At 39.0% G+C, this 25,036-nt stretch overlaps 1 protein-coding gene across 6 annotated transcripts in view; it reads left to right on the forward strand.

Moving 5' to 3' along the window:
• The window catches only part of nrcama (neuronal cell adhesion molecule a), a 183,802-nt gene that overhangs the window by 137,582 nt on the left and 21,184 nt on the right, over nucleotides 1-25,036 (forward strand). For all 6 annotated transcript variants that reach the window (XM_060914624.1, XM_060914618.1, XM_060914623.1 and 3 more), the window contains 6 exons: nucleotides 2,160-2,303; nucleotides 9,017-9,128; nucleotides 10,490-10,656; nucleotides 18,486-18,633; nucleotides 20,083-20,207; nucleotides 24,160-24,261. In XM_060914624.1, coding sequence (XP_060770607.1) covers nucleotides 2,160-2,303; nucleotides 9,017-9,128; nucleotides 10,490-10,656; nucleotides 18,486-18,633; nucleotides 20,083-20,207; nucleotides 24,160-24,261 — 798 coding nt within the window. The remainder of the gene's footprint in view (nucleotides 1-2,159; nucleotides 2,304-9,016; nucleotides 9,129-10,489; nucleotides 10,657-18,485; nucleotides 18,634-20,082; nucleotides 20,208-24,159; nucleotides 24,262-25,036) is intronic.

Here is a 25,036-nt window from a genome sequence, read left to right on the forward strand (position 1 = left end):
GCTATTCAGATTATGTAAAGTACTGTGTGTAGTTCATGCCTCTGAGGTTGTAAGATTTGTATTGATAAAATTATTAAAATACTCACAGTATAATAATGTAAATATAATATGCTGTTGAAAGATAAGCTAACTAAACACTCATCTATGCTTACAGCTCACTTGAAGTAAGTGTGGTTCATTATTTTATCTATGAACTAAATCTGTCCTCATGATAAGCAAATATCTCTCATTAAGATTCTGTCTCCTCCTGGGTCCTCTGTGTGAAACAAAACATTGTGGATTTTAAGTGATGTTACTCTTAATTAAATTGATAATGCCATACTGTATGGGCTGTTTCACAATGGTGTTTCTTATACCTTATTTTACAGGGACACACCGGCCCTACCTACAGCAGTAATGTCTCTTATGTCTGTCAGAGTCAAATGCGGGCTCAGTTTTGACCTTGTCAGTTTTGACTCATTTAATTCTACTTTAATTATTACACTTAGATTGTACTGGTTAAATTCAGAATTGCATTTTTAGCACTGAGTTTTACTTTGAGACGTATACTCATACTTTGATTCATAATAGAATGATACGGTCAGTGGAAGTTACATTTTTTGTAAACTAAGTGACTTGGACAATATCCTTTGTCTGGCAAAAATGTCCTCTCTGGAAAACAATCATATAATGAGGTTGTAAATGATTTTTGAAGAAAATATTTATCTCTTTTGAAGCAGAATGCTCTGTTGTACAGTTAAAAAAAAAGACTTGAAACAGATGTGAGACACATTTGCAGCAGAGCTTCACATGTGGTTGAAGTGCGAGTCTGTCAAAAAGTGTCCTCTCTGGAAAACCACAAGGATCATCACCACTTCAGTTGTTGTTACAGTTACCACCATGTACTAACCTTGCTGCACAATACTTGAAAATTTATACTTAAAATCACACACATTTCAACAGTTTTTCCACTTTGTATACCTTCCTCTTGTGGACTATACGAAAGTGGGTCAGTTTTAGAAATGCTGTCTTCTAGTTTTGTAGTATGCTGTCTTCTAGTATTGTAGTACTTGAGACCGATCTCAAGAATACTTTTTGAAGGTCTTGGTTTTGTCCCGGAATTGACCGCATTTTTACTCGGTCTTGTGTCAGTCTCAGACATAGAGGACTTGGGATTTTATTTCAAGACCAGTCAAGACCACAACTGTGAGGATTTCACAAAATTGCCTATGCATTGTCTGATTTATTTGTTAACATTACTGTGATTGGATGTAAAACTTCCTTCTTCAAAAGCAGCCAATAATGTGACCCATTGCTAATTTGAAATTTTCGTTACTGTGCACGGTTGTCATCCCTCCCCACCCCACCCCCTTCACACCCACTGGTCTGGTCCCAGGACTTGATTTGGTCTCGCCCTGCTTTGGTCTTGACTTGATCTCAGCCCCTCAAAGTCTTGGTATCAATACACTCTGGTCTTGGTTATGACTTGGTCTTAGTTTAGGTGGTCTTGACTACAACACTACTGTCTTCTCACCACAAGTAACATGGGCAGTATCTGACCTAGAGCTCTGAAATTCTGCTCAGTTCATTTCCATCTCAAAAGGCAATTTTTGGCTGCAGAGAAACAACAATCTGAGGTTTGATTTTTGGACTGTTGTGGACCTGAAAAGTATACTTTGTGAAACAGCCCATACATGTGTTTCATGTTAGCCTTGAATGACATAGGTACAGTATATGAGTTTATTTACAGCCCAAAATATACATTTCAACATGCCATATAGTGGTTACATCAGCCTATCAGCCAGTTGCACTGGACTTAACACTGTTCCTCACTCAAACTGGTATCACACAAGAAAAAGCTGGACCTAAGGCTAAGGTCAGAATCATGGGTAACTCAAACAGAATTCACATATAACTGAGAACTTTTAAGCATGCATTTATGTCTGAGGTCTGAATACTGATGCTTATTAAATCTTCATTATGCACACAACTCTGAATGTGGCCTTATGTGTGAGACCTTTAACTGGAAGTAATTAGAAGGTGCAGGAATCTATAAATATAACCCTTATAGATCTTCAGCTGTTTGCCCTTTAAGAGTAAGTAAGAATAAGCAAAATCAATTTCTGTCCAACAAATCTCTTTTTTTTCCCCCTTTGGGTATGTGTTTTGTTTTCTAATAGATTCTCCTGCAGACCCAAGCAGGAAGGTGGAGGATGATACTGTTATTTTCACTGAGGTCCAGACTGGCTCCAGTGCCGTGTACCAGTGTAATGTCTCTAATGAATATGGATATCTGCTTGCTAATGCCTTCGTCAATGTACTGGGTAATATGTCTTTTTTAAATAATCTCATTCATTTGAATTGTTCCTTGAATGAAACGCAAATATTGTAATTTTATATACTTGTGACGTTGAGCCTGCTGTATCGCTTCAGTCTTATCATTAACACTACTACGATGTGAAATCTAATTACTTGACTTTTTTTTTTAAATAAGTACCCAAACTGCTTCAAAATCTAGGTGTAAATTTAAGTGTAAGTAAACATGCATATGTGGATAGAGTAAAATGGACTAGGAAATGCATATAGTTATGAGGAACATTTCCCAAGTGCACTTTACTTTCTTCTAGGTTCTAGTAATTCAAACAAAGCCTGAGAATTTACTTTATTCTGTAATTTAGATGGACTGTAGATTCAGTATGGACACCTCAGAATGACTATCCCGAGGATTTTAACCGTTTCATGTAAAGTTCCAGTGTATTCTAAACAAAACATTTCTTCAAGTCGCAGAGTAGTCTAACTAAAGTGTCAGGAACGCAGGCGAAAGATGGATGTAAAAGCGGCAGGCAAAGCTGGCAGACAAATCAAAATCATAGAGCACAGTCAGAGTCAAACGGGCAATGGTCAGGTGAGGCACAAACAGGGTCTCTCAGATGGAGACAGAGTGGAAACCAAATAATAAACTATATCAGTAACCAGGTAAAGAGCACGAGTAATAAGGCTTGGTAAAGCCAGGCAAGGGAACACTGAGTATTTTCTTTGCACTGAACTTGTGAACAGAGAGTCTTTATACACAGTAGTAATGAGGCTGTGATTCAGAACAAGTGAGTGAGTACTCCGGAGACTGAGAGTGGTGCGGTGTAGTGTGGTTGTTGTAGTCCGCAGCAGCCATTTTTGAAGGCCACTGCAGACATCAAGAAACACCAACCCTGTGTCCGAAATCACTCACTACATAGTGGATTATATAGTGAGTTCACCATTTTGTAGTGCTGTCTGAATATTACACCCTATATAGTGGACTCGTAGTATCCCACAATGCATCGTGAAAAGTTGTGTACAACTGATGACTAACCAAGCAAAATATACCATTATGCATTGCGGTCACGCTGAAAGAAAAGCTGTTCCATAAGGACCGTTAAGTATTTTAGACTGAATATAGCAGTAGTTTGTTTTTCCTTATGACAATGGACACGGGGCAAATTTATAAGTTGTGGTGCAAAAATGGCAATAATATTGTCGTGTGTTGGGGTGAATGGACGAAGGAAGAAACCTGTTATAAACGGACATTCGAGTACAAGTAAAAATAGTAAGAGAACAGAAAATAAGCTAAACTAGAATAAGACATAAAATACAAGAATAAAAGTTACAGTGCAGAGCGAGGAATGAATCAAAAGCCTCAAATTTGATTTAATAAAAGGCAGCAGCAAAGAAGAAAGTATTCAGCCTTGATTTAAAAGCACTGAAAGATGCAGCAGACACAAAGGACTTTGTTTTTTAAATGTGGGAAATACGCTTAGTATAATAATGTATTTATCACAAAAATACAGGCATGTATTTATTATTTTGAAAACCCACCAGCCGACTGATCTGGCACGTTTTAATTGTGTGACAGTAATGACAAATAACAGTGCGGTGGAGTAGTGTCCAAAAGTGTTTTTTTTTCCTTTCTTATTTCATTTTACCAGTGAGCTCACTATATAATCCTCTATATACAGTTCCCTAGATAGTGAGGTAGGGAGTAGTGGATGAGTGAGTGATTTCAGACACAGCTTAACTGTACCTCAAAATTCAATAGACTTAAAGATCTCATTTAATAAAACCATGCAAACTGATTGCATTAAAAAGTCTTAACGATCTTTATTGGTGTAGCTTCAGGGTTGTAGTATACAGCCTCAAATATTCATACATGTACCACTGGAAAATACATCCAAATCCAAAAATAAATATTTATACTCCTCTTACCTAACCTAAAACAAGAGTCAAGGCAGTGAAATAGTTTCAAAGTCCAAATTTATTTCCCCCTATTTTTTTTTCTTCACCATTTCAAATGCCATCCAACTAGGAAAGTTTAAATAAAGACGACCAATACCATGTTTTAAACTTCAAATTTCTTTTCCAAGTCTTATTATTTTGCCAGTTTGAAAAAAATCTAAATATGGAGATAACAGGAAATGCATAGTAATACAGTATGTAAGCAATGTGCAAAAAATAAATATACATTACTTTAGCATTTCCCGTACATTTACAAACTTTTGGTGCTTTCCAAACATTTCAAAACCTGGACATAATTGTATTGTGTCAGTTGAAATTTTTTAAACTTATTTGGCTTAAAAATGGTTACTTTTGTAAATTCAGTGCTAAATGCTGGCAGTGCTGCACAAATGATAAGAACTTTAAAGTAGACAGCCTTTTGATTTCATAAAATCGGTGAAATTTAGTTCCCTCTGAAATTTGGTCATAATGATATATGTTTATTTTTGTAATAGCTAAAAAACTCAGGCCATTCTGTGGCTGGGAAGGTATCTAATTTGAGGGGATTCTTTCACAAATAATGTGCATGAAATCGCTCGCTTCGCACAGTCAAGCAGACAGAGGAAGTCCGTGTGCGCATGTGCAGGTTTACCCTCGTCATCGTCTTCTTCACCTTTTGGGTTTTACAGCAGCCGGCATCCAGTGTTGCATTACTGTCATCTACAGGTTTATCTTGACGATGCACTGACCGTTACATCATTCTGTCACTAAATGAACAGCTGATTACACCGAGGTGCTCGCTGACCACCGATATTTATTAGTTTGGTCCTGCATTTCCTTTCCTTCGCAACATGTCGTCTTTTCTTCTCGCTTTCCGTTACTGTAGTCGGTCTTTCACTTTTCATTTGTGTCCTCCATTTTCCTCTCCTGTTTCAAATTTGTATCCCACAATGCCTTGTGTGAACAGGGAAAGCCCACCACGTGATGCATGATGTAATATCTTGTATTGCGTCATGGTGAAGCAAGAAAAACAATAGCGGAGAATTTAGGGCCACGTGGCTGTATTTAAAAAAATAAATAAAATAAAATTGGAAGGCTGTGATTCGAATTCAGCAGCTTTTGGTCCATTAAACAAAAATAATTGGGTGTTAGAGAAAATTCTTTTTATGATCTAAATTTGAAAAAATCTGAAAAGGCAGTACAGCTTTAACTACTCACCAGTAGCAAAATTTTAAATATGAACATTTTACATATGGTACATTCTCACTAAACAGGAGATTTTTGTTTTTGTAGTTTTACTGAAGCCTGTTCAATCCAAAGAAAAGTATGACAATAAATAAAGTGTTTTTCATGGGTTTGGGATACTCGAAGTGCAAAAAATATGACAACGTAACCAGGAGACCAAGTGTTTGTCGTAGGCTCTGGAGATTACAGTACCTCCCTTAAGAGTGATCGCAGTGAGACTGGATGAAGGTGGAGCAGGGTTGGAAAACACTGAGAAATCTGTGCCCAGGCCTCATCACTGTCTGAATCCTGCATAATGAAAAACAAACACATTCTGAAAAGCATCAGTATGCATAAGGTGGTGATGCAGGGTTCCTAGGGAGTTTCAAAAAATGAAAATGTAATCTGTCACCCTCTTAAATTATTCCATTTAATATCAAAGTAAAGACGAATGTTTATTACCCAACAACACAAAGAAAAGGTGGTTCAAGAAGGTCAAAGTGTGCCAGATATACAGTAGCAGTATTCGGATATATTACAGTTTGCTCTGAATTTTAAACAACAATTATACGTATTAGGCGGCACGGTGGTGTAGTGGTTAGCACTGTTGCCTCACAGAAGGTGGTTCTGGGTTTGAGCCCAGCAGCTGATGAGGGCCTTTCTGTGTGGAGTTTGCATGTTCTCCCCGTGTCTGCGTGGGTTTCCTCCGGTTTCTTCCAAAGACATGCAGGTTAGGCTAATTAGTGACTCTAAATTGACCGTAGGCGTGAATGTGAGTGTGAATGGTTGTTTGTCTCTGTGTCAGCCCTGTGATGACCTGGCGACTTGTCCAGGGTGTACCCCGCCTTTCACCCGTAGTCAGCTGGGATAGGCTCCAGCTTGCCTGCGACCCTGTAGAACAGGATAAAGCGGCTACAGATAATGGATGGACGATATGTATTAAGAATATTTATGACAAAGCTGACTTTTTAACATTGAGGAATAATTTCCTGTGTTGTTTCACTCCCTGGAAGTATAAATTGCATTTTAATATCTCGTATTACTTGTTTTACAAGACGAGTTGAGAGGCCCTATTTTACGGTCAAAACTCTTGGAGAAAGACACTGGCCTCTCAGGCAAGCAACTTCTAAATGCTATGAAGGACAGAGGAACATGGCAAAGAAACTTCATGCAAGTTTCACCAATTCAAGAAGAATTGGATGACTTGGGGGGGGGCGGTTTACGTCTCATCTCATCTCATTATCTCTAGCTGCTTTATCCTGTTCTACAGGGTCACAGGCAAACTCCACCACCTCCAACTTTTGCCTCCTGTCTCTTCGTTAAGGGTACGGCCTCCAATCCATACATCACAGCTGGTCTCACTACTGTCTTATACATCTTACCTTTCACTTTTGCTGGGACTTTCCTCTCACAAATGACTCCCGAAATCCTTCTCCAACTGTTCCACCCTGCCTGCACTCTCTCTCTCACCTCACTATCGCAGCCCCCATTTTCCTGCACAGTTGACCCCAGGTACTTGAATTCACCAACTTTCTTTACGTCTCCTCCTTGCAAGAGTTTTTATATATTGGCATGAAATATATGGATGAGAGTAAGAAAATTCAAAAGGCAAAATTTGACATAGTATAATCTGAAACACCCTAAGGGTTTCTCACGATATGCTAAACTGCAGTGCCTCATTAATTAAGTTTGTTGCCACACAGGGACCATTATTGTTTAAATTATCCTGTGTGGTGAAGTCTGACAGTATCAGTATCAGAGCTGCTCTCTCAGGTCCTGCTGAATGTGTTTTAGCTAATGATTTTCTTCTTTAATAAAATAACAGCATCATAATACACTCAAGAAAAATGTTTCACTTTGGTTCCCTCTTCATGTCTTCTGCCTGTTTAAAGCGACCATTCATGCATACTCACGTTCTCGTTGCACACTGAAAAAAAGTTCATTAAATCTCCTTAATTCAAATACGTACATCAGTTTCATGTGAATGGAGTTACATTTGCACAGTTTGTTTTCAAACATCCAGCATGATTAGCTCATGTATTTTCAAAGCCCTGTCATGCTATCATTCCTCAAGTCTTAATAAGGTTCATTTAATGTGATTGTTATTTCTTCCCATCAGTGCTAACCTTCTTGTGAGATCTTACAGCGTAATTGGATCACGCTAATATGACAGGAATTGATCACACACGCTCGACATATTTCACACTAGTAATTAGAAATGTCCAAATTCAGTATAAGCAATAAAATCACGTTTTAATGAAACAAAAGCTATGCATTAGAATGTAACTAAATTAAATAAAGCTAAGCTTTCACTGGCATGGTTGATCAGAACGACTAAAATGGCAAAAAGTAAGCAAAATTAACGAAAATATAATTAAAGTCAACTAATTTGTTTCATTTGACACAGCTATTAGTTTTTCCAGTGTGTTAAACCATTTATTATTCTCACCATGAGGCATTTTAATCTGTTAACGTAACTTGCAAACATTTAACAGTTATTCCACAAAAGTGAGTCGTACATGAGCTGATAGCTATAAGCCACGTACAACAAGATTGAGTGGAATATTTGTTTTATTCTATCCACATTCACTGGATTTTGAGAAACAGAGCATTTTTAATTTAATTTTTTGCAAATTCGATAAATAAAAACTTTATACAAAATGTCTGACAATCATTTCTGCTTAGAATGTCAAGAAACCAGCGAAATCTCATCTCATTATCTGTAGCCGCTTTATCCTGTTCTACAGGGTCGCAGGCAAGCTGGAGCCTATCCCAGCTGACTACGGGCGAAAGGCGGGGTACACCCTGGACAAGTCGCCAGGTCATCACTGGGCTGACACAGACACAGACAACCATTCACACTCACATTCACACCTACGGTCAATTTAGAGTCACCAGTTAACCTAACCTGCATGTCTTTGGACTGTGGGGGAAACCGGAGCACCCGGAGGAAACCCACGCGGAGAACATGCAAACTCCGCACAGAAAGGCCCTCGCCGGCCATGGGGCTCAAACCCAGACCTTCTTGCTGTGAGGCGACAGTGCTAACCACTACACCACCGTGCTGCCCACCGGTGAAATGACAGTAACAATTTGTGAAAAATGCAATAATTCTTGAATTAAAAAAAAAAAAAAAAAGATACGTTCTTACCATCAAATACTTTTATTCCATATTTTGTTGCTTTTTTTCCTTTATGGATTTTCTTCTTCTTTAGGGTTTTTTTTTTTCTGGCGGTTGGCAAACCAGCTTAAAGGTGCATTACTGCCACTGATTGGGCTGGAGTGTGGAACAGGAGATATTGGAGGGAAGAAAATAACTATTATTTTAGCCATTTCTGTTAAATACGTGATAATATTTAGGGTTTTGTTTCGAATCGAGTTTTTAGTTCATCCTCGGTTGGTTCAGCAGCATACTCCACCATTTTGTTTTTCTCTACTCATGGTATATGAGCTGATAGCCTAGAAGTAGACTAGCCAATCAGGGTGCACGATTGCTCATATCCAGTGAATGTGGATAGAATAAATTGAAATATATTTAATATCTAACCTGTTATTGTTGTTCCAGCCGAGCCTCCCAGAGTGCTGACTCCCAATAATAAAGTCTACCAGGTCATCATGAACAAGCCTGCTCTTCTGGATTGTGCATCCTTTGGCTCTCCTATTCCCAGAGTACAATGGTATGTGTGTCTGTTTGCACATTAACAGCCCTGCTATAGCTCTACATTCACAGCCCTCATGGACAATGTGTTAACCAGACGGCAAAAACCTTCTTTTATCACCTAGTTCTGATGTTTCTGCACTTTTAAATTTAATGACCTAACTTAGGTGTGCTGCGAGAACTCAGCCACACTACTGTCTCAAACCACACATCAACAGCAATTTTGGCAACTTTGTCAGAGCTACATAATTAGAGCCAGAATAGTTGGTTTACTTAGAGGAACTCGTGGATGTTTTTTTTTTTTCCCTGTTTTAATGGAGCATCTGTGACATTATATTGGAAAAGTTTTATTACTAAGAGTAATAATACATTTTTAAAGTCTTTTTCCATTGAATGTCTCAGATAAAGAAGATTCTGGAAAGGTTTTCGAGGCAGATAATGGAAAGAGTGGAAAGCGATTTGTATTCTGCTACTTAGATAACGCATTTTCGACAAGATAGAATGTTATAATACTGAGGTCCCAATTTCTTCTTATAATCAGTGTTCTCACCCTCACTTTCATAAACAGCTTCTCTTTTCTATGGATCTCTGTTCTGCTTATGCTGTTCATGCTTTTATAAACCATTAGGGATTTTGACCAAATGTGCTATTCATCTTCTCTCCTGAGTAAATCTTGTTGTGCATGATTATTATGTGAGGTCATTTTTATTTTTTTTTCTGCCTGATTTTACACTGTTACATCCTGGACGAGGACACATAGAAGCTAAAGCTAATGCCCAGGTTAGATGGCAAAAAGACGCATGCTGCGACCTGCGATCGGTTGGGTGGCGACCGGGATTTTTGCGTCAAATCCTTCATTGTGGTCAGATGTATTGCAAGACGTAGAGTTTTTAAGCCGAATCAACCAGTCGGAAGCAGACGCAGCGCACTGAAAACCTTTAAAAAAAGTATAAGGCCATAAGACTGCTCGCAGGTTGTTGTAAACTATTTGCAGGTGCAGTCTGTGTGTACCTGCGATGCATCGCAGCCATCTCTAAAGACTTGTCTTCCCCTGCATCAGCCTGCCACTACCTGCTTCAACCTGTGATTGGTTGCTCAAGCATCGCACGACCACCTGCCTCTATATGCGTCAACCTGCTATTTGCACCCATTGGAAGCGAATCACAGCTGAAAGACGAACAGATCATGATCCTCTGCAGCACTCTGCCATTATTTGTGTCGTTGTGCGTCGACGCAAGACCAGTCTTGCGTCTACCTGCAATTTTGTAATCACAGGTAGACGCAAGTAGTTGAAAACTAGTTGCAGCCTGCCGTCTGACCTGGGCATAAGCCAGCAGCCTTGTTGCACACTGATGGCATCGTGGATCTTAATCTCTCCAGGTTAAAGGACAGTCGTTCCAGTTTTTTGGTGGGAGACCCATATATATTCCATGAAAATGGAACTCTTGAGATCCCTGTGGCACAGGAATTACACAGTGGCAAATACACTTGCGTTGCTACAAACTCCCTCGGCACCTCTGAGAACCACGTACACCTGGAGGTCAAAGGTGAGTGTTGCAGAATTTCAGAAAGCAGTAACTGAAATTATGAGAAAAGGCCGGCTGGGAAGATTGTAATTGGCACATGTGCAAATTTCCATATAAAAGTTTCCACATAAAGTTTTAAAGCCCTCTAACCTCTTATTAGCCAATAGACCAAAAGGTTTGGCCCTTATCTTACATGTTGTCCATTTTCCTAATGAGGGTAAAATGTTGTTAAGTGCTTTTCCAAAGAGCAAAACAGGAAACTGGTATGTTACTTGTCCATTAAGCCTGAAGAACTTTCTCTGCCGTCATCTGCCTGCAGATACTTCACCATCTCTTTTGTAGCCGAGAGCGAGCAGGTGTAACCCATTCGTTAGACATAAACGATAAGAGACTACAGGACCAGTCAAAAGTTTGGACACCCCTACTCATTTCATAGGTTTTTCTGTATTTTGTATTTTCTACATTGTAGAACAATACTGAAGACATCAAAACTATGAAACATCTGGAACATATATGGAATTATGTGGTAAACAAGAAAGGTGTTAAAAAAAATGTTTCATAGTTTAGATTCTTTAAAGTAGCCAGTGTTTACCTTGATGACGCTTTGCACACTGTTAGCATGATCTTAAAGGAGATACGCAGAACCTTTATTTTTAAATAAATTTCTGAGTGGATAGTATCTCCATCCTTGACTCTTGTATGCTGCATTAATGGGAATAAAAAAAAATTATATTATTTTATATATATATATATATATATATATATATGAGAGTTAAAATCGACCGCAAAGTTGGCATTCAAGCTGCCCCGCTGAACCAGCCAGCCCTGAGTGCGTGACGTTACAGCGGTAACCGGTTTTAAGGCCGAGGCCTTTGATAGCTATGGACCAAAGTCATATAAATAAAAATTTATGGTGAAAGAAAGAAATACCGTGACCGACTTGCTCAACTAAGACTGATTTGACTTCATTGATTGTGGGTTGACTCTCATTAAAAAAGAATAGGGGTTATAACTTATGCAACATACACTGAAAAAAGTAACCTATAGAATTTACCCAATAAATCTGAGGTAACAATTTGCATTGACTTGTTTGGGGTAGATTTAATTCCATATATTGAGTATAAAATAACTGAAATAAAAAGCTATGAAATACTTAAATAAATTGGGTAAAATTTACCTCACATTTATGTATCTATTCAACAGCTACTTTCTCATTGAAATTGGGTAAAATTATCTCTTGTTTGCTAGTAGGTAATACCTGATAATTACTAATCAAAGGTAATTAATATGACTTAGTCAAAAGTCAAAGAGTCCCATATATGTTTTCGTACGCATGTTGGGGAGTGCCTGTTAGAGAGCACACTCTGTCTAGGCCATCGGCATGGTGAGATAGGGTGGCCAATTCCTTTCCTCGCCGCCTTTAAGTTCCCCAGTGTTTCCACCAGGTCCCCATTCACTGCTGGGTGGACAGGAGGCGAGCCCCAGATCACCGTCTGAGGCGAGGCTCGAACCGTTCGCTTAGCGGTCAAGCGCTTTAACCACTTGGCCACCTCGCCCTATATGACTTAGTAACCATTACTTATTCGGAGAAGGTAAGATGTACTCCCCAAAAAAAGACTTTCAGATGGTTCATCATCTCAGTGTTTTTAATCCATAAAATCATCAAAAAAAAAAACCAAACCACAGAATAAAGTGCAGTAAAACAGCTTCACACAACATTTCAAGTAATGAACCTGTTTTATAACTCACTAAACTAACAGCTTCAAATGTTGTTTCTGGACTGACCAAATCTGCAGTCCAGGTGCATTTATACAACAAATAACTGAACCACCTTGTTTATATGCAGCAATGATGCACCAAATGATCAAAAAACACAAAATAAAAGTGCAGTACAACAGCTTCACACAACATTTCAAGTAATGAACCTGTTTTATAACTCACTAAACTAACAGCCGGAGAGAGAAAGATGGCAGTCCGAGAGTTCCCTGTCCCGCTCACTCAAACGCGCGGTCTGACGCATGCGCAATTTGGAGCACAGGACTCACGGCTTTGGGGTATATTTTACCGTATTTTTCCATGTAACGGTTGTTACTGTTAACGAATAGGTAGCATATGTATAATTTACCCATTACTTTGTAATTCCTTGGCTGACTGCAATAATCGAGTAAATTTTATCTGGTTTGCATAGATTGTATTTACCCCTCTCCAAAATCACTTCTTACAGTGTACATGTACATGCATGCATATTCACTGATAAAACGTAAAAGGCTAATTACAACCCTGATTCCAAAAAAGTTGGGACAAAGTACAAATTGTAAATAAAAACGGAATCCAATAATTTACAAATCTCAAAAACTGATGTTGTATTCACAATAGAACATAGACAACATATCAAATGTCGAAAGTGAGACATTTTGAAATTTCATGCCAAATATTGGTTCATCTGAAATTTCATGACAGCAACACATCTCAAAGTTGGGATGGGGCAATAAGAGGCTGGAAAAGTTAAAGGTACAAAAAAGGAACAGCTGGAGGACCAAATTGCAACTCATTAGGTCAATTGGCAATAGGTCATTAACATGACTGGGTATAAAAAGAGCATCTTGGAGTGGCAGCGGCTCTCAGAAGTAAAGATGGGAAGAGGATCACCAATCCCCCTAATTCTGCGCCGACAAATCGTGGAGCAATATCAGAAAGGAGTTCGACAGTGTAAAATTGCAAAGAGTTTGAACATATCATCATCTACAGTGCATAATATCAAAAGATTCAGAGAATCTGGAAGAATCTCCGTGCGTAAGGGTCAAGGCTGGAAAACCATACTGGGTGCCCGTGATCTTCAGGCCCTTAGATGGCACTGCATCACATATAGGCATGCTTCTGTATTGGAAATCACAAAATGGGCTCAGGAATATTTCCAGAGAACATTATCTGTGAACACAATTCACCGTGCCATCCGCCGTTGCCAGCTAAAACTCTATAGTTCAAAGAAGAAGCCGTATCTAAACATGATCCAGAAGCGCAGACGTCTTCTCTGGGCCAAGGCTCATTTAAAATGGACTGTGACAAAGTGGAAAACTGTTCTGTGGTTAGACGAATCAAAATTTGAAGTTCTTTATGGAAATCAGGGACACCGTGTCATTCGGACTAAAGAGGAGAAGGACGACCCAAGTTGTTATCAGCGCTCAGTTCAGAAGCCTGCATCTCTGATGGTATGGGGTTGCATTAGTGCGTGTGGCATGGGCAGCTTACACATCTGGAAAGACACCATCAATGCTGAAAGGTATATCCAGGTTCTAGAGCAACATATGCTCCCATCCAGACGACGTCTCTTTCAGGGAAGACCTTGCATTTTCCAACATGACAATGCCAAACCACATACTGCATCAATTACAGCATCATGGCTGCGTAGAAGGAGGGTCCGGGTACTGAACTGGCCAGCCTGCAGTCCAGATTTTTCACCCACAGAAAACATTTGGCGCATCATAAAATGGAAGATACGACAAAAAAGACCTAAGACAGTTGAGCAACTAGAATCCTACATTAGACAAGAATGGGTTAACATTCCTATCCCTAAACTTGAGCAACTTGTCTCCTCAGTCCCCAGACGTTTACAGACTGTTGTAAAGAGAAAAGGGGATGTCTCACAGTGGTAAACATGGCCTTGTCCCAACTTTTTTGAGATGTGTTGTTGTCATGAAATTTAAAATCACCTAATTTTTCTCTTTAAATTATACGTTTTCTCAGTTTAAACATTTGATATGTCATCTATGTTCTATTCTGAATAAAATATGGAATTTTGAAACTTCATCATTGCATTCTGTTTTTATTTACAATTTGTACTTTGTCCCAACTTTTTTGGAATCGGGGTTGTAAATAATCACATTCTGAAGCAAATTAAATAATCTTATACCGCTAACTTAAACACACAATACAAGTTACATGGATTAATCTAAATTTAGGTAAACTTTTTTTTTTTTTATCCAAATAAGAATCTGGGCTTATCAGTCTGTGTTCTCGCTTCTTGAAGGCCGAATGTTTTGAAACAGTCTAACTTTCAGTTCTCCGTTCATTCGCTTCTTCCACATAAGGGCGAGATGGCAGTAATATCCAGTTTAGAAATCAGACAGCTGCTCCACTCATTCACTTTCTTCATACTGAGTGTAATGGCACTCCGTTAGCTCTTCCTTGGTTACTGTACCATTTCTCGAGTCAGTCAAAAAAAAAAAAAAAACAACACTTTTTCCACGCGAGCGACAAGACATGACAACTTCCCTCGTCTTTCTAAAATGTTTACTTAAAAACCACAAGGTAAATCACAAAGTCTGGCGCACGGTCAAAAGACTGTGTTGCTTCCACCATTTTCTGACTCGAAACTAAGGTCATACATGTCAACCTATACGGAATGTCCGTATTTTATACGGATTTGATTCAATAAACGTAGTATACGGGCGTACAAATAGAGTTATACGGATTCTTTTAAAAAAACATCAATATTTATTTAGAACTATAATCAATTCCCATGATGATAAAAGAGCGCATAACATTTACAAACGTACTGTACACCACAGAAAGCACAAACAGCCAGTAAAGAGTCTTATGAAATCGTGCGTTATCTTGTGGTAGTGAGACTTCGTTCCACTTTTGATCATGCGCACACCGCATTGCGAGAATCCCGCCAACCAGGAAGTAACATTTTGTTTGAAACGTGTATTTCCACCTGAGCGACTTTCACTAGCGACTGAAAAGATTCTGAATGGGCACTCCGGCAAGATCAACACAGACACTTGCTGTGACATGCAGCCTAGTGAGGTATTGGTGCAGAGTGCTAAAAAAAGCTGTCATGGAGTACAATTCAGAACATTAGAGTGACACTTTGTGTTTTTGTCAAACATTGGAGCTTTGTATTCATTCTGAAGGTTTATTGTTATTAATATTGAATAAAAAGTAACTTGGATATATCATTGTTAATTATCATTCAAATTTTAGGTAAATTATTTTAATTTGCATCTTATAAGGATTTTATAAGGGAAATACGGATTTTGGGGGCGGCACGGTGGTGTAGTGGTTAGCGCTGTCGCCTCACAGCAAGAAGGTCCGGGTTCGAGCCCCGTGGCCGGCGAGGGCCTTTCTGTGTGGAGTTTGCATGTTCTCCCCGTGTCCGCGTGGGTTTCCTCCGGGTGCTCCGGTTTCCCCCACAGTCCAAAGACATGCAGGTTAGGTTAACTGGTGACTCTAAATTGAGCGTAGGTGTGAATGTGAGTGTGAATGGTTGTCTGTGTCTATGTGTCAGCCCTGTGATGACCTGGCGACTTGTCCAGGGTGTACCCCGCCTTTCGCCCATAGTCAGCTGGGATAGGCTCCAGCTTGCCTGTGACCCTGTAGAAGGATAAAGCGGCTAGAGATAATGAGATGAGATGAGTTGAGATGAGATGAGATACGGATTTTGGAGGTTGGTTATACAGGTTTGATTGACCAAAGGTTGACATGTATGTAAGGTATACACAGTCAGTGATGTCATATCATAAGATTTAGAACATGGAACTCTTTTCTATGTTCTTTTTCTATGTTCTTAAATTATCATCATTCATTTTTAACTGTTTTTAACTTAAATTATTATTGCTTAACTGGCCCTTACACTGAGTATTCTGCCATTACTGCTCAGCTCAGGCAATTACTAAAACTCGGGACGGAACGGGATGTCACCAGTTTTAGCAAAAACTGCAGGGAGGTCACTGCCCGAGCGATATATTCCATCCCGTGTTTTAGCAACAACCCTCGGCTCACTCCAAGAGGACTGGTGCAACTGAACTCACTTTCCTTTTTAAAAAAATAATAAATAAAAACTTTCCTTTTCTTGTAGTTTTCTTTAATTGTTTGTACTGCACCCAATACGGGCTTATAGCCAACGCTCCTCAGCAGATCAGAGGTCTCGTACGAGTCCTCAGTAAAATGTGCAGAGCAGAAGAGAGACCACTTCGTAGGCGCCCAATGTGCCCAACAACTTCTCACAAAACGCATCAAAATCTTTGCAGTTTGAGCATTCTTGGGCCATGAATGCAACATAAATCCACCTTCTGTCATGTTGCTGTACCCGCCAGCAACACATCTACGTGGCATGGCGATAAATTAGCTCAAAATGGAGGCTCGGGGGGCATCGTGGCTCAGGTGGATAAGGCGCCATACCATAAATCCGGGGACCCGCGTTCGATTCCGGCCCGAGGTCATTTCCCGATCCCTCCCCTCCCCATCTCTCTCTCCCGCTCATTTTCTGTCTCTACACTGTCCTATCCAATAATAAAAAAGCCCAAAAAAAATCTTTAAAAAAAAAAAAAAAAAAAATGGAGGATCGGAGTTCTCTCTCCCCTTCTGATTTATATGGCGGTTGACAACTGTTTCAGTGTATTAGCGCTGGACTGGAGTGTGGAACAGGCATTGCTTCTTATCTAGAAATTAAATAAGTTTTAATAATCCTGTGTTTTTCAAAAAAGTAAACAAATAAGATAAAATTTTCCCATTACTTCTTTGTAAGATATTTCTGACATTAAAGGGTGTATTATTGGCCTCGACTTGAGCAATAAAATTCTGTCTCTCTTGATAGTATTTTTGACAATGAATAAGAACATGCTCTACAGTCTCTGGGCTTTGTGATGCACAATACTCGCAATTACCATCAGCATGCCTACTCATAATAAAGAGAGTACTATTAAGATGGGAGTGCCCAGTTCTCAGCCTGGCCAATACCACTTCCTCCTGTCTTGCATTAAGTGAACCAATAGCTCTATGTATTTCAGGCTGAATGTTAAAAAGATGCCTCCCAGAAGACCCATTCTCCCAAAGGTGCTGCCATCTCCCATGTACTCTGGCCTTAATGATGCTTTTGACTTCAGCCTTACTATACTGTATATTAGTATCTACCAGTATATTGTCCCTACTTGCTGCTCGAGGATCGGAGTTGCGGTCAGCTCTGTGTTTAGTGTAGCGGAAATGACGATGAGACCGATAGACTTCCTGTTGTGACGTTATGGACGTCAAGGCCATTCACTCAGACCGCTACCTATATAAATCACTTTAATCATAAAAATTACTATATTAGATTTATGGTTAACGCTTAAAACTATTCCTGTGCCATTCTTGAGGTTTTGAGGCCATGGCTCTGCGTGTATGCTTTAACCAGCTTCATGAGGGAGTCACCTGGAATGCTTTTCAATTAACAGGCGCCTCATCAAAAGTTAATTAGTGCAATTTCTTGCCTTCTTATGTGTTTGAGATGAAACAGTAAATAGTAAATAACAATACAGTAAATAGCCCTATTCCACAACTGTAGTAATCCATATTATGTCAAGAACTGCTTAGCTAAGTAAAGAGAAACGACATCCATCATTACTTTAAGCCATGAAGTGTCTTAATTAATAAAAATAAAGAAAAATCATTGAATTAAAAAGGTGTCCAAACTGTATGTATATTAAAAAAAGTACATTGATAAACATGTATGTCCTGTTATTTCTCTGTGTGAAGTGTGAATCAGCACCTCTGTAGGCATTTTGATTTTATAAATTCATAAGCATCCTGTACAAAATGTAAAGAATACTTCAATACACAATCCTTTCGGCTCTTTTTGATCATAGCCTTAAACTTGGGCTTACATGCCTCAATCATGTATCTACTTTCCCTTCCTATTAGTTTCACAAAATGTAGTGAAAAGAAACTAATTACTGAACTATAATAGTTACTGAATACTTGGATTTAAACTGAATAACTGACTAATTAGCTGGTACTTTAAGGATTAAACTCTGTCCCCAATTACTGTAAACCTTGTCTTTGCCAACATTTTTCTCTATTCGCGTGCTCAGAGCCCACACGGATCCTGAAGCAGCCTAATTACAAAGTCGTCCAAAGGAACCAAGACGTGATGTTTGAGTGTAAAGTGAAGCACGATCCATCTCTCATTCCCACCATGACCTGGCTCAAAGACAATGGAGAGCTTCCTGATGACGAGAGGTATTTATTTACATATGTTCATATGGTTCATGATGACTATTGGTGTAATCATGTGTGCTCTGATTCATTAACTTATACCACAGAACAGTAAATTCTGGAATCTGATCTAATTGGTCATAATTGTTGATTAATTTTTTGTAAATTAACAGCTCTGATGGTGTGGAATCATTGATATTGTGTTGAGTTTTCTCAGGAAGGAGAATCCAATGCCGGTGATTTATAACAGTCTCGAGAGTAGCAAAAGTAACTCTGCTTTGTATCGGGCTCCATCACACCAGCTCATTATTGATGATTTTCCTATAAAAGTGCACCCTGTTGTTATTCTTTATAATATTAATACAGGTAGTCGTCGACGAACGACCTATGCAACTTACGACTGATCGACTTTACGACCGTCTGGTTATGACTGGCAAGTGTTTCCCAGCTGAACTAGCTGAGCGGACGACAGTTTCTGCCCCAGCTCCCGGCAGCGCCTCTCGCCGCGTACAACAGTTTCCGCCCCAGCTCCAGGCACATGCTCAGTCTCTCTCTCGCGCACTCCGTCATACAGTTTCCGCCCCAGCTCCAGGCACACTTGCAGTCTCTCTCGCGCTCCCTCGCGCACGCCGTCATACAGTTTCCGCCCCAGCTCCTGGTTTATGAAACGAGCAAATCCTCCCGCCAGCCCGAGCGCTGCAACAGCTGATGACGTAGACGGCCCACAGCCAAGCACCAGTGATGCCAGCGGTCACTAAGTTTTGTATTTTGCTATGTTTTACATTTGTATTTTGGTATGTTTCAAACTAAAATGTTTTCTATTTTTCACACCTGTATTTCGTATTTTTTGTTTTGCACATATTAAACGAATTGTACTGTACGCAGTGTAGTATGCAGTGTTTGACTTAAACCAAATAATGAGCCAAAGTAATGAAATAAGAAAATGTTGATAAAATAAGACTTTAAGATGATTACAATATCATTACACATCACAATATACTTACGTTCATTTAACATAGGCCGACTTACGACCAGATCGGTTTTTGACCGGTCAGTCGTGACCAAACACAGTCGTAAGTCGACGACTACCTGTGTGTGTGTGTGTATATATATATATAAACATAACATATGTTTGTCATTTTGTCTTTTTATAGCGGTTTCCTTGCTCTTTTTGAATGTGTATGTATTATATTTAGTAAAGATGCACATGATTTTATTTTTCATGTAGTGAAATCACATTTGATGCTTTGTCTTACTAGGTCAGAGTATTTATAAAAATGCCCCGAGGCTTGACATTAATGACAACTCATTTTCTCTGGTGCACTATTTATTAGTTTTAAATATACTGTATAATGGATCATTACAACATGCCTCTTAGGGTTGGGTTAACTGATGGGTCAAAATAAATCCATGATATTTTGTCCTGCTCGCCCACTTGGGATTCATGTGACATTTTGTTCTCATTACATTCAGATTTATCGTGGACTCAGACAGCCTTACCATCGTCAAAGTGACAGAGAATGATGAAGGGACATATACCTGCATCATGAATACCACTTTAGACCAAGACTCAGCCAGTGCCCAGCTCACTGTTGTTGGTAAGGATACATTATCTTCTTCCTTGTGTAGAAAAGTGTTGTTGATCTTGTGGCTCTTAAAAAAATAAAATAAAAAAAGCACAAGACACTGCTAAAAGACTCTTCACTATTAGTCACTTACTCAAGATCTCTCTTACTAAGGATCACTGCTACATCACCTGAAATCAGATGCGCTTTATTATTCTAAAGAAATACCTGAAACTCTTGTGTGCGTGTGTGTGTATATACTAATCGCTAACTCCTAACTCACTCCTACTTTACCGATCTCAGAGGCTACCCCCACACCAGCGGTTGTTTACGGTAAAAACAGCCACACTCCTCATTTCACATCCCATACTGCCCTGGGTTGGTGTGTGTGTGTGTAGGCAAGAACGCTGTGCTTTATTTCATACTGTTTGCCTTGATGTTTGTGTTTGTAGGTTTATTCCAACTGTGCTTGAATTATATATTTATAGTTTCTTTTGTAATATATTTATACACCTTGTCTGTTTATTATATTTCTGGTTTGTTTATCCATTATATGAATCCCGTATATCTACATCACTATAGTACATGGTGTTGTTGTCGTATACTGATTATTTATAGAATATATCGTTTCAGAAACTCCTTCTGTAATATTATAAAGGGCAGTTTCCATATTTGTGTTTGTATAGGTAATCGTATGGGGCCGAGTAAAATTAAGGATTAATTTCACGAGTGATTTCAAAACTTTGAAATCACGAGTGAAATTGATCCTTAATTTTACGAGGAACCATACGATTACTTGTTTATAATATATCGGGCCAAATTCATACTTCGGAAGCCATTCAAGTTCACAACATTTGTCATTCACATTTTCTGAACCCATCAGGGCGCAAGACTATCTTGCACGTTTGCATCAGTTTCTAAAGCATTCCTTGTTTTCGCAAATCTCTCGCTTTTCCCTCGAGGACTTTTCGTGATTCTTGAAAAGTAACATCTTTCAGGACTGATCCCAGATATTTCTCTCGTCTCAGATGCCAATCCAATGCTGCCTGCATTACTTTGAGAGTCTGGTTTGTAGTTTTCCCCATTTTCTTTCCTCACTTCTGCATAAAACTGCGATAGCACCTTGTCTAACTCACAGCATTCATATCCCACTAGAGAGTCGTTTATTTGTCTTTCTGCAGCTCATTTCTTAAACACGGAAAGACAAAAATTTGTACTTTTTTTGGTATTTTCATTTTCGCTTGCAGCTTTCAATTGGTTTATCATTTCTTCGTCAAATATAGCGAAACGCGACATTGCTGAGTCAGCAGTCAGCCATTGTGTTGACAAAATTTGCTAATTTTTGTAACCATAACCAAGCAGCGAACTAGCCAATAGCATTTCAGAAATACGGCCCCGTGTTAAGGAAAAAAAGCCCTCCTTGATTGGTCAATCAGAACTGAGTAATTTGGCCCTATGTATTATAAGGAAGTTTATTCATTTCAACCAGGAAGTTTCTCGAAAGTGAAACATCCCCATTAATCCCATTATTTTTATTATTTTTTGTGTGAATGTTGCCACTTTATATTGTGTGTTTAATAACTGTGTAGCTATACAGGAATTATACAGGCATGTTTAATGTACAGTAACTACTGAAGATGTATTCAGTGTTTCACATGCTTTAGATTCACAAATCTTTTATGAATAAATATGTATATTATCTTTAATACGCAAATGTGCCTTTATAGCTGGAATAGGACAAAGCCTTTACAGTGTCTTGCAAAAGTATTCATCCCCCTTGTTGTTTGTCCTGTTTTGTTGCATTACATGCTGGAATTAAAATGGATTTTTGGGGGGTTAGCACCATTTGATTTACAGTGTGCCTATCACTTTAAAGGTGCACATTGTTGTTTTATTGTGACACAAACAACAATTAAGATGAAAAAAACAGAAATCTGGAGTGTGCATAGGTATTCACCCCCAAAGTCAATACTTTGTAAAGCCACCTTTTGCTGCAATTACAGCTGCAGATCTCTTGAGGCATGTCTCTATTAGCTTAGCACATCTAGCCACTGGGGTTTTTGCCCATTCCTCAAGGCAAAACTGCTCCAACTCCTTCAAGTTAGATGGGTTGTGTTGGTGTTACAGCAATCTTCAAGTTATGCCACAGATTCTCAATTGGATTGAGGTCTGGGCTTTGACTAGGCCATTCCAAGACATTTAAATGTTTCCCTTTAAATGACTCCAGTGTAGCTTTAGCAGCATGTTTAGGGTCATTGTCCTGCTGGAATGTGAACCTTCGTCCCAGTCTCAAACCTCTGGCCGACTCAAACAGGTTTTCCTCCAGAATTGCCCTGTATTTAGTGCCATCCATCTTTCCTTCAGTCCTGACCAGCTTTCCTGTCCCTGCAGATGAAAAATATCCCCACAGCATGATACTGTCCTCATCACGTTTCACTGTAGGAATGGTGTTCTTAGGGCGTTGGGTTTGTGCCACACATGGTGTTTCCCATGATGGCCAAAAAAAAAAAAAAAATCAAATTTTAGTCTCATCTGACCAGAGAATTTTCTTCCATGTGTTTGGGGAGTCTGCCATGTGCTGTTGGGCAAACTCCAAACATGTTTTCTTAAGCAATGGCTTTTTTTTCTGACCATAAAGCCTCACTCTGTGGAGTGTACAGCTTAAAGTGGTCCAGTGGACAGATACTCCCATCTCCACTGTGGATCTTTGCAGCTCCTTCAGTGTTATCTCTGGTGTCTTTGTTGCATCTCTGATTAATGCCCTCCTTGCCTGGTCTGTGAGTTTTGGTGGACGGCCTTCTCTTGTCAGGTTTGTAGTGGTGCCATGTTCTTTCCATTTTGCTATAATGGATTTAATGGTGCTCTGTGGGATATTCAAAGTTTGGGATTTTTTTAGAACCCAACCCTGATCTATACTTCTCCACAACTTTGTCTCTGACCTGTTTGGAGGCTCCTCGGTTTTCATGTTGCTTACTTACTAGTGTTGCCGAGTCAGGGTCCTTCCAGAACAGGTTGATTTATACAGACATCATGTGACAGATCATGTGACACTTTGATTGCACACAGGTGGATCTTAATTAACTAATTATGTGACTTATGAAGTGAATTGGTTGGACCAGCTCTTATTTAGGGGTTTCATACGAAAGGGGGTGAATACCAATGCACACTCCAGATTTCTGCCTTTTCATCTTAATTATTGTTTGTGTCACAAGAAAACAACAATTTTCACCTTTAAAGTGGTAGGCATGTTGTGTAAATCAAATGGTGCTAACCCCTAAAAGTCCATTTTAATTCCAGCTTGTAATGCAACAAAACAGGACAAACACCAAGAGGGATGAATACTTTTGCAAGACACTGTATGAGCTGTTAATTTTCCAATAGCATTTCCTGTTTGTGATTTTATGTACATATTAACTACAAAGAAACGGTCTGCTATGCAGTTAATGTATAGAAATTGTCGAATTAGGTCACTGTTGGTGTTAGTTTAACTGATTCTCGGGGTAGAATAGTACAACACAAATATAATCCAATAATTATATAAATGTTTGACTTAAAGTTCAAGGTTCATTTGTGTAATTAGACAAGCCAAAATTAGTAAAGTTAGTACAGATGTGTGTAAATAAAATACACCACTGTAATCCATCTATAACAGTGAATACATCATCAGTATTGTATTGTAATTGCTCAGGGAGTTTGTGTAACTACACAGACATTAGAGACACTTAATATAAAGTCAGACCTTTGCTTGCAGAATGTGCAAGTTGTGTATTTTTAGACGTTTTTGCTTAGGCATGATTCATTTTGCATGTTTTCTGCATTTTACAGCACTTAAATCTATCAAGTACATACGTAGATATTTGTGTATTTGCAGTTTAAGTGTTGTTGTTATTGTTGCATTTTGCCTGCACTTAGCATTACAAACTTGCCCAGGAGTGCTGTCTTCATCAGTTGCTATATTTAAGCCCTGTTCTTTATCCATCTGCAGAACAACCCGATCCTCCTACAGATCTGGAGTTAACAGATCCAGGTGCACGGAGCGTCCAGCTCACCTGGATCCCTGGAGACGAGCACAACAGTCCTATCAAGAGTATGCGTCTTTTCTTTTTGATTTCAGCTACTTATTAAAAATGGTCTTCACTGTGTGAAATAAGGAATTTTAAACAGACAGTCAAAGGACAGACAAGTCAGAAATGTTGTCTGTCTGTCCAAATTTCAGCCTGTCTGAATGACGTGCCAAAGGCCTGGAACAATGCAGCCGGGAGTCCAGGGCCCGCCTTAGGGCCCCAGAAGCTGAAAGGCTTTAGATACCTGGAGATGGCTTCTCAGCTATTTCCAGGCACATTTTTGTGATCTTCAAAAGCCAAATTACACTAGACATTAGTTGCTAATTACACTACAAATTGAATATAATTTGCAAGAAAATGTCAGAAGATTCAAGAAAAACATGCGTCAAGTTATACTCAAGAAAACAGTAGCACACACAGGTCAGGTCCATTTCTCGAAAAAAGTATGGAGGGCCAAGGATGTTCCAGTTGGTTACAACTTACTGGTACTCATATATAGGTACGAATAACGCTCAGGAAACATTCTGTCAACAATGACAATTTTAATACTCTGTTGATAATAAGTCTAAGAAATGTAGTAATTAACAATACAACTATCCTTACATAATAGAGTTAAAACTTTGAGTACAAGATTCCAAGTAACTTTGTAACAAAATGACCTTTAAAATTACTCAGAACTAGACACGGTAATATCATTTGGCATTCAGACTAAAATCTGCTGGACTAGAACTTAGAAAATAGAAGAAAATAAAAACTATATTAAAATATAAATCTACATCCTCCAAAGCATATCCTACA

The sequence above is a fragment of the Neoarius graeffei genome, chromosome 2 (assembly GCF_027579695.1).
Source record: "Neoarius graeffei isolate fNeoGra1 chromosome 2, fNeoGra1.pri, whole genome shotgun sequence".
NCBI classification, from domain to species: Eukaryota; Metazoa; Chordata; class Actinopteri; order Siluriformes; family Ariidae; genus Neoarius; species Neoarius graeffei.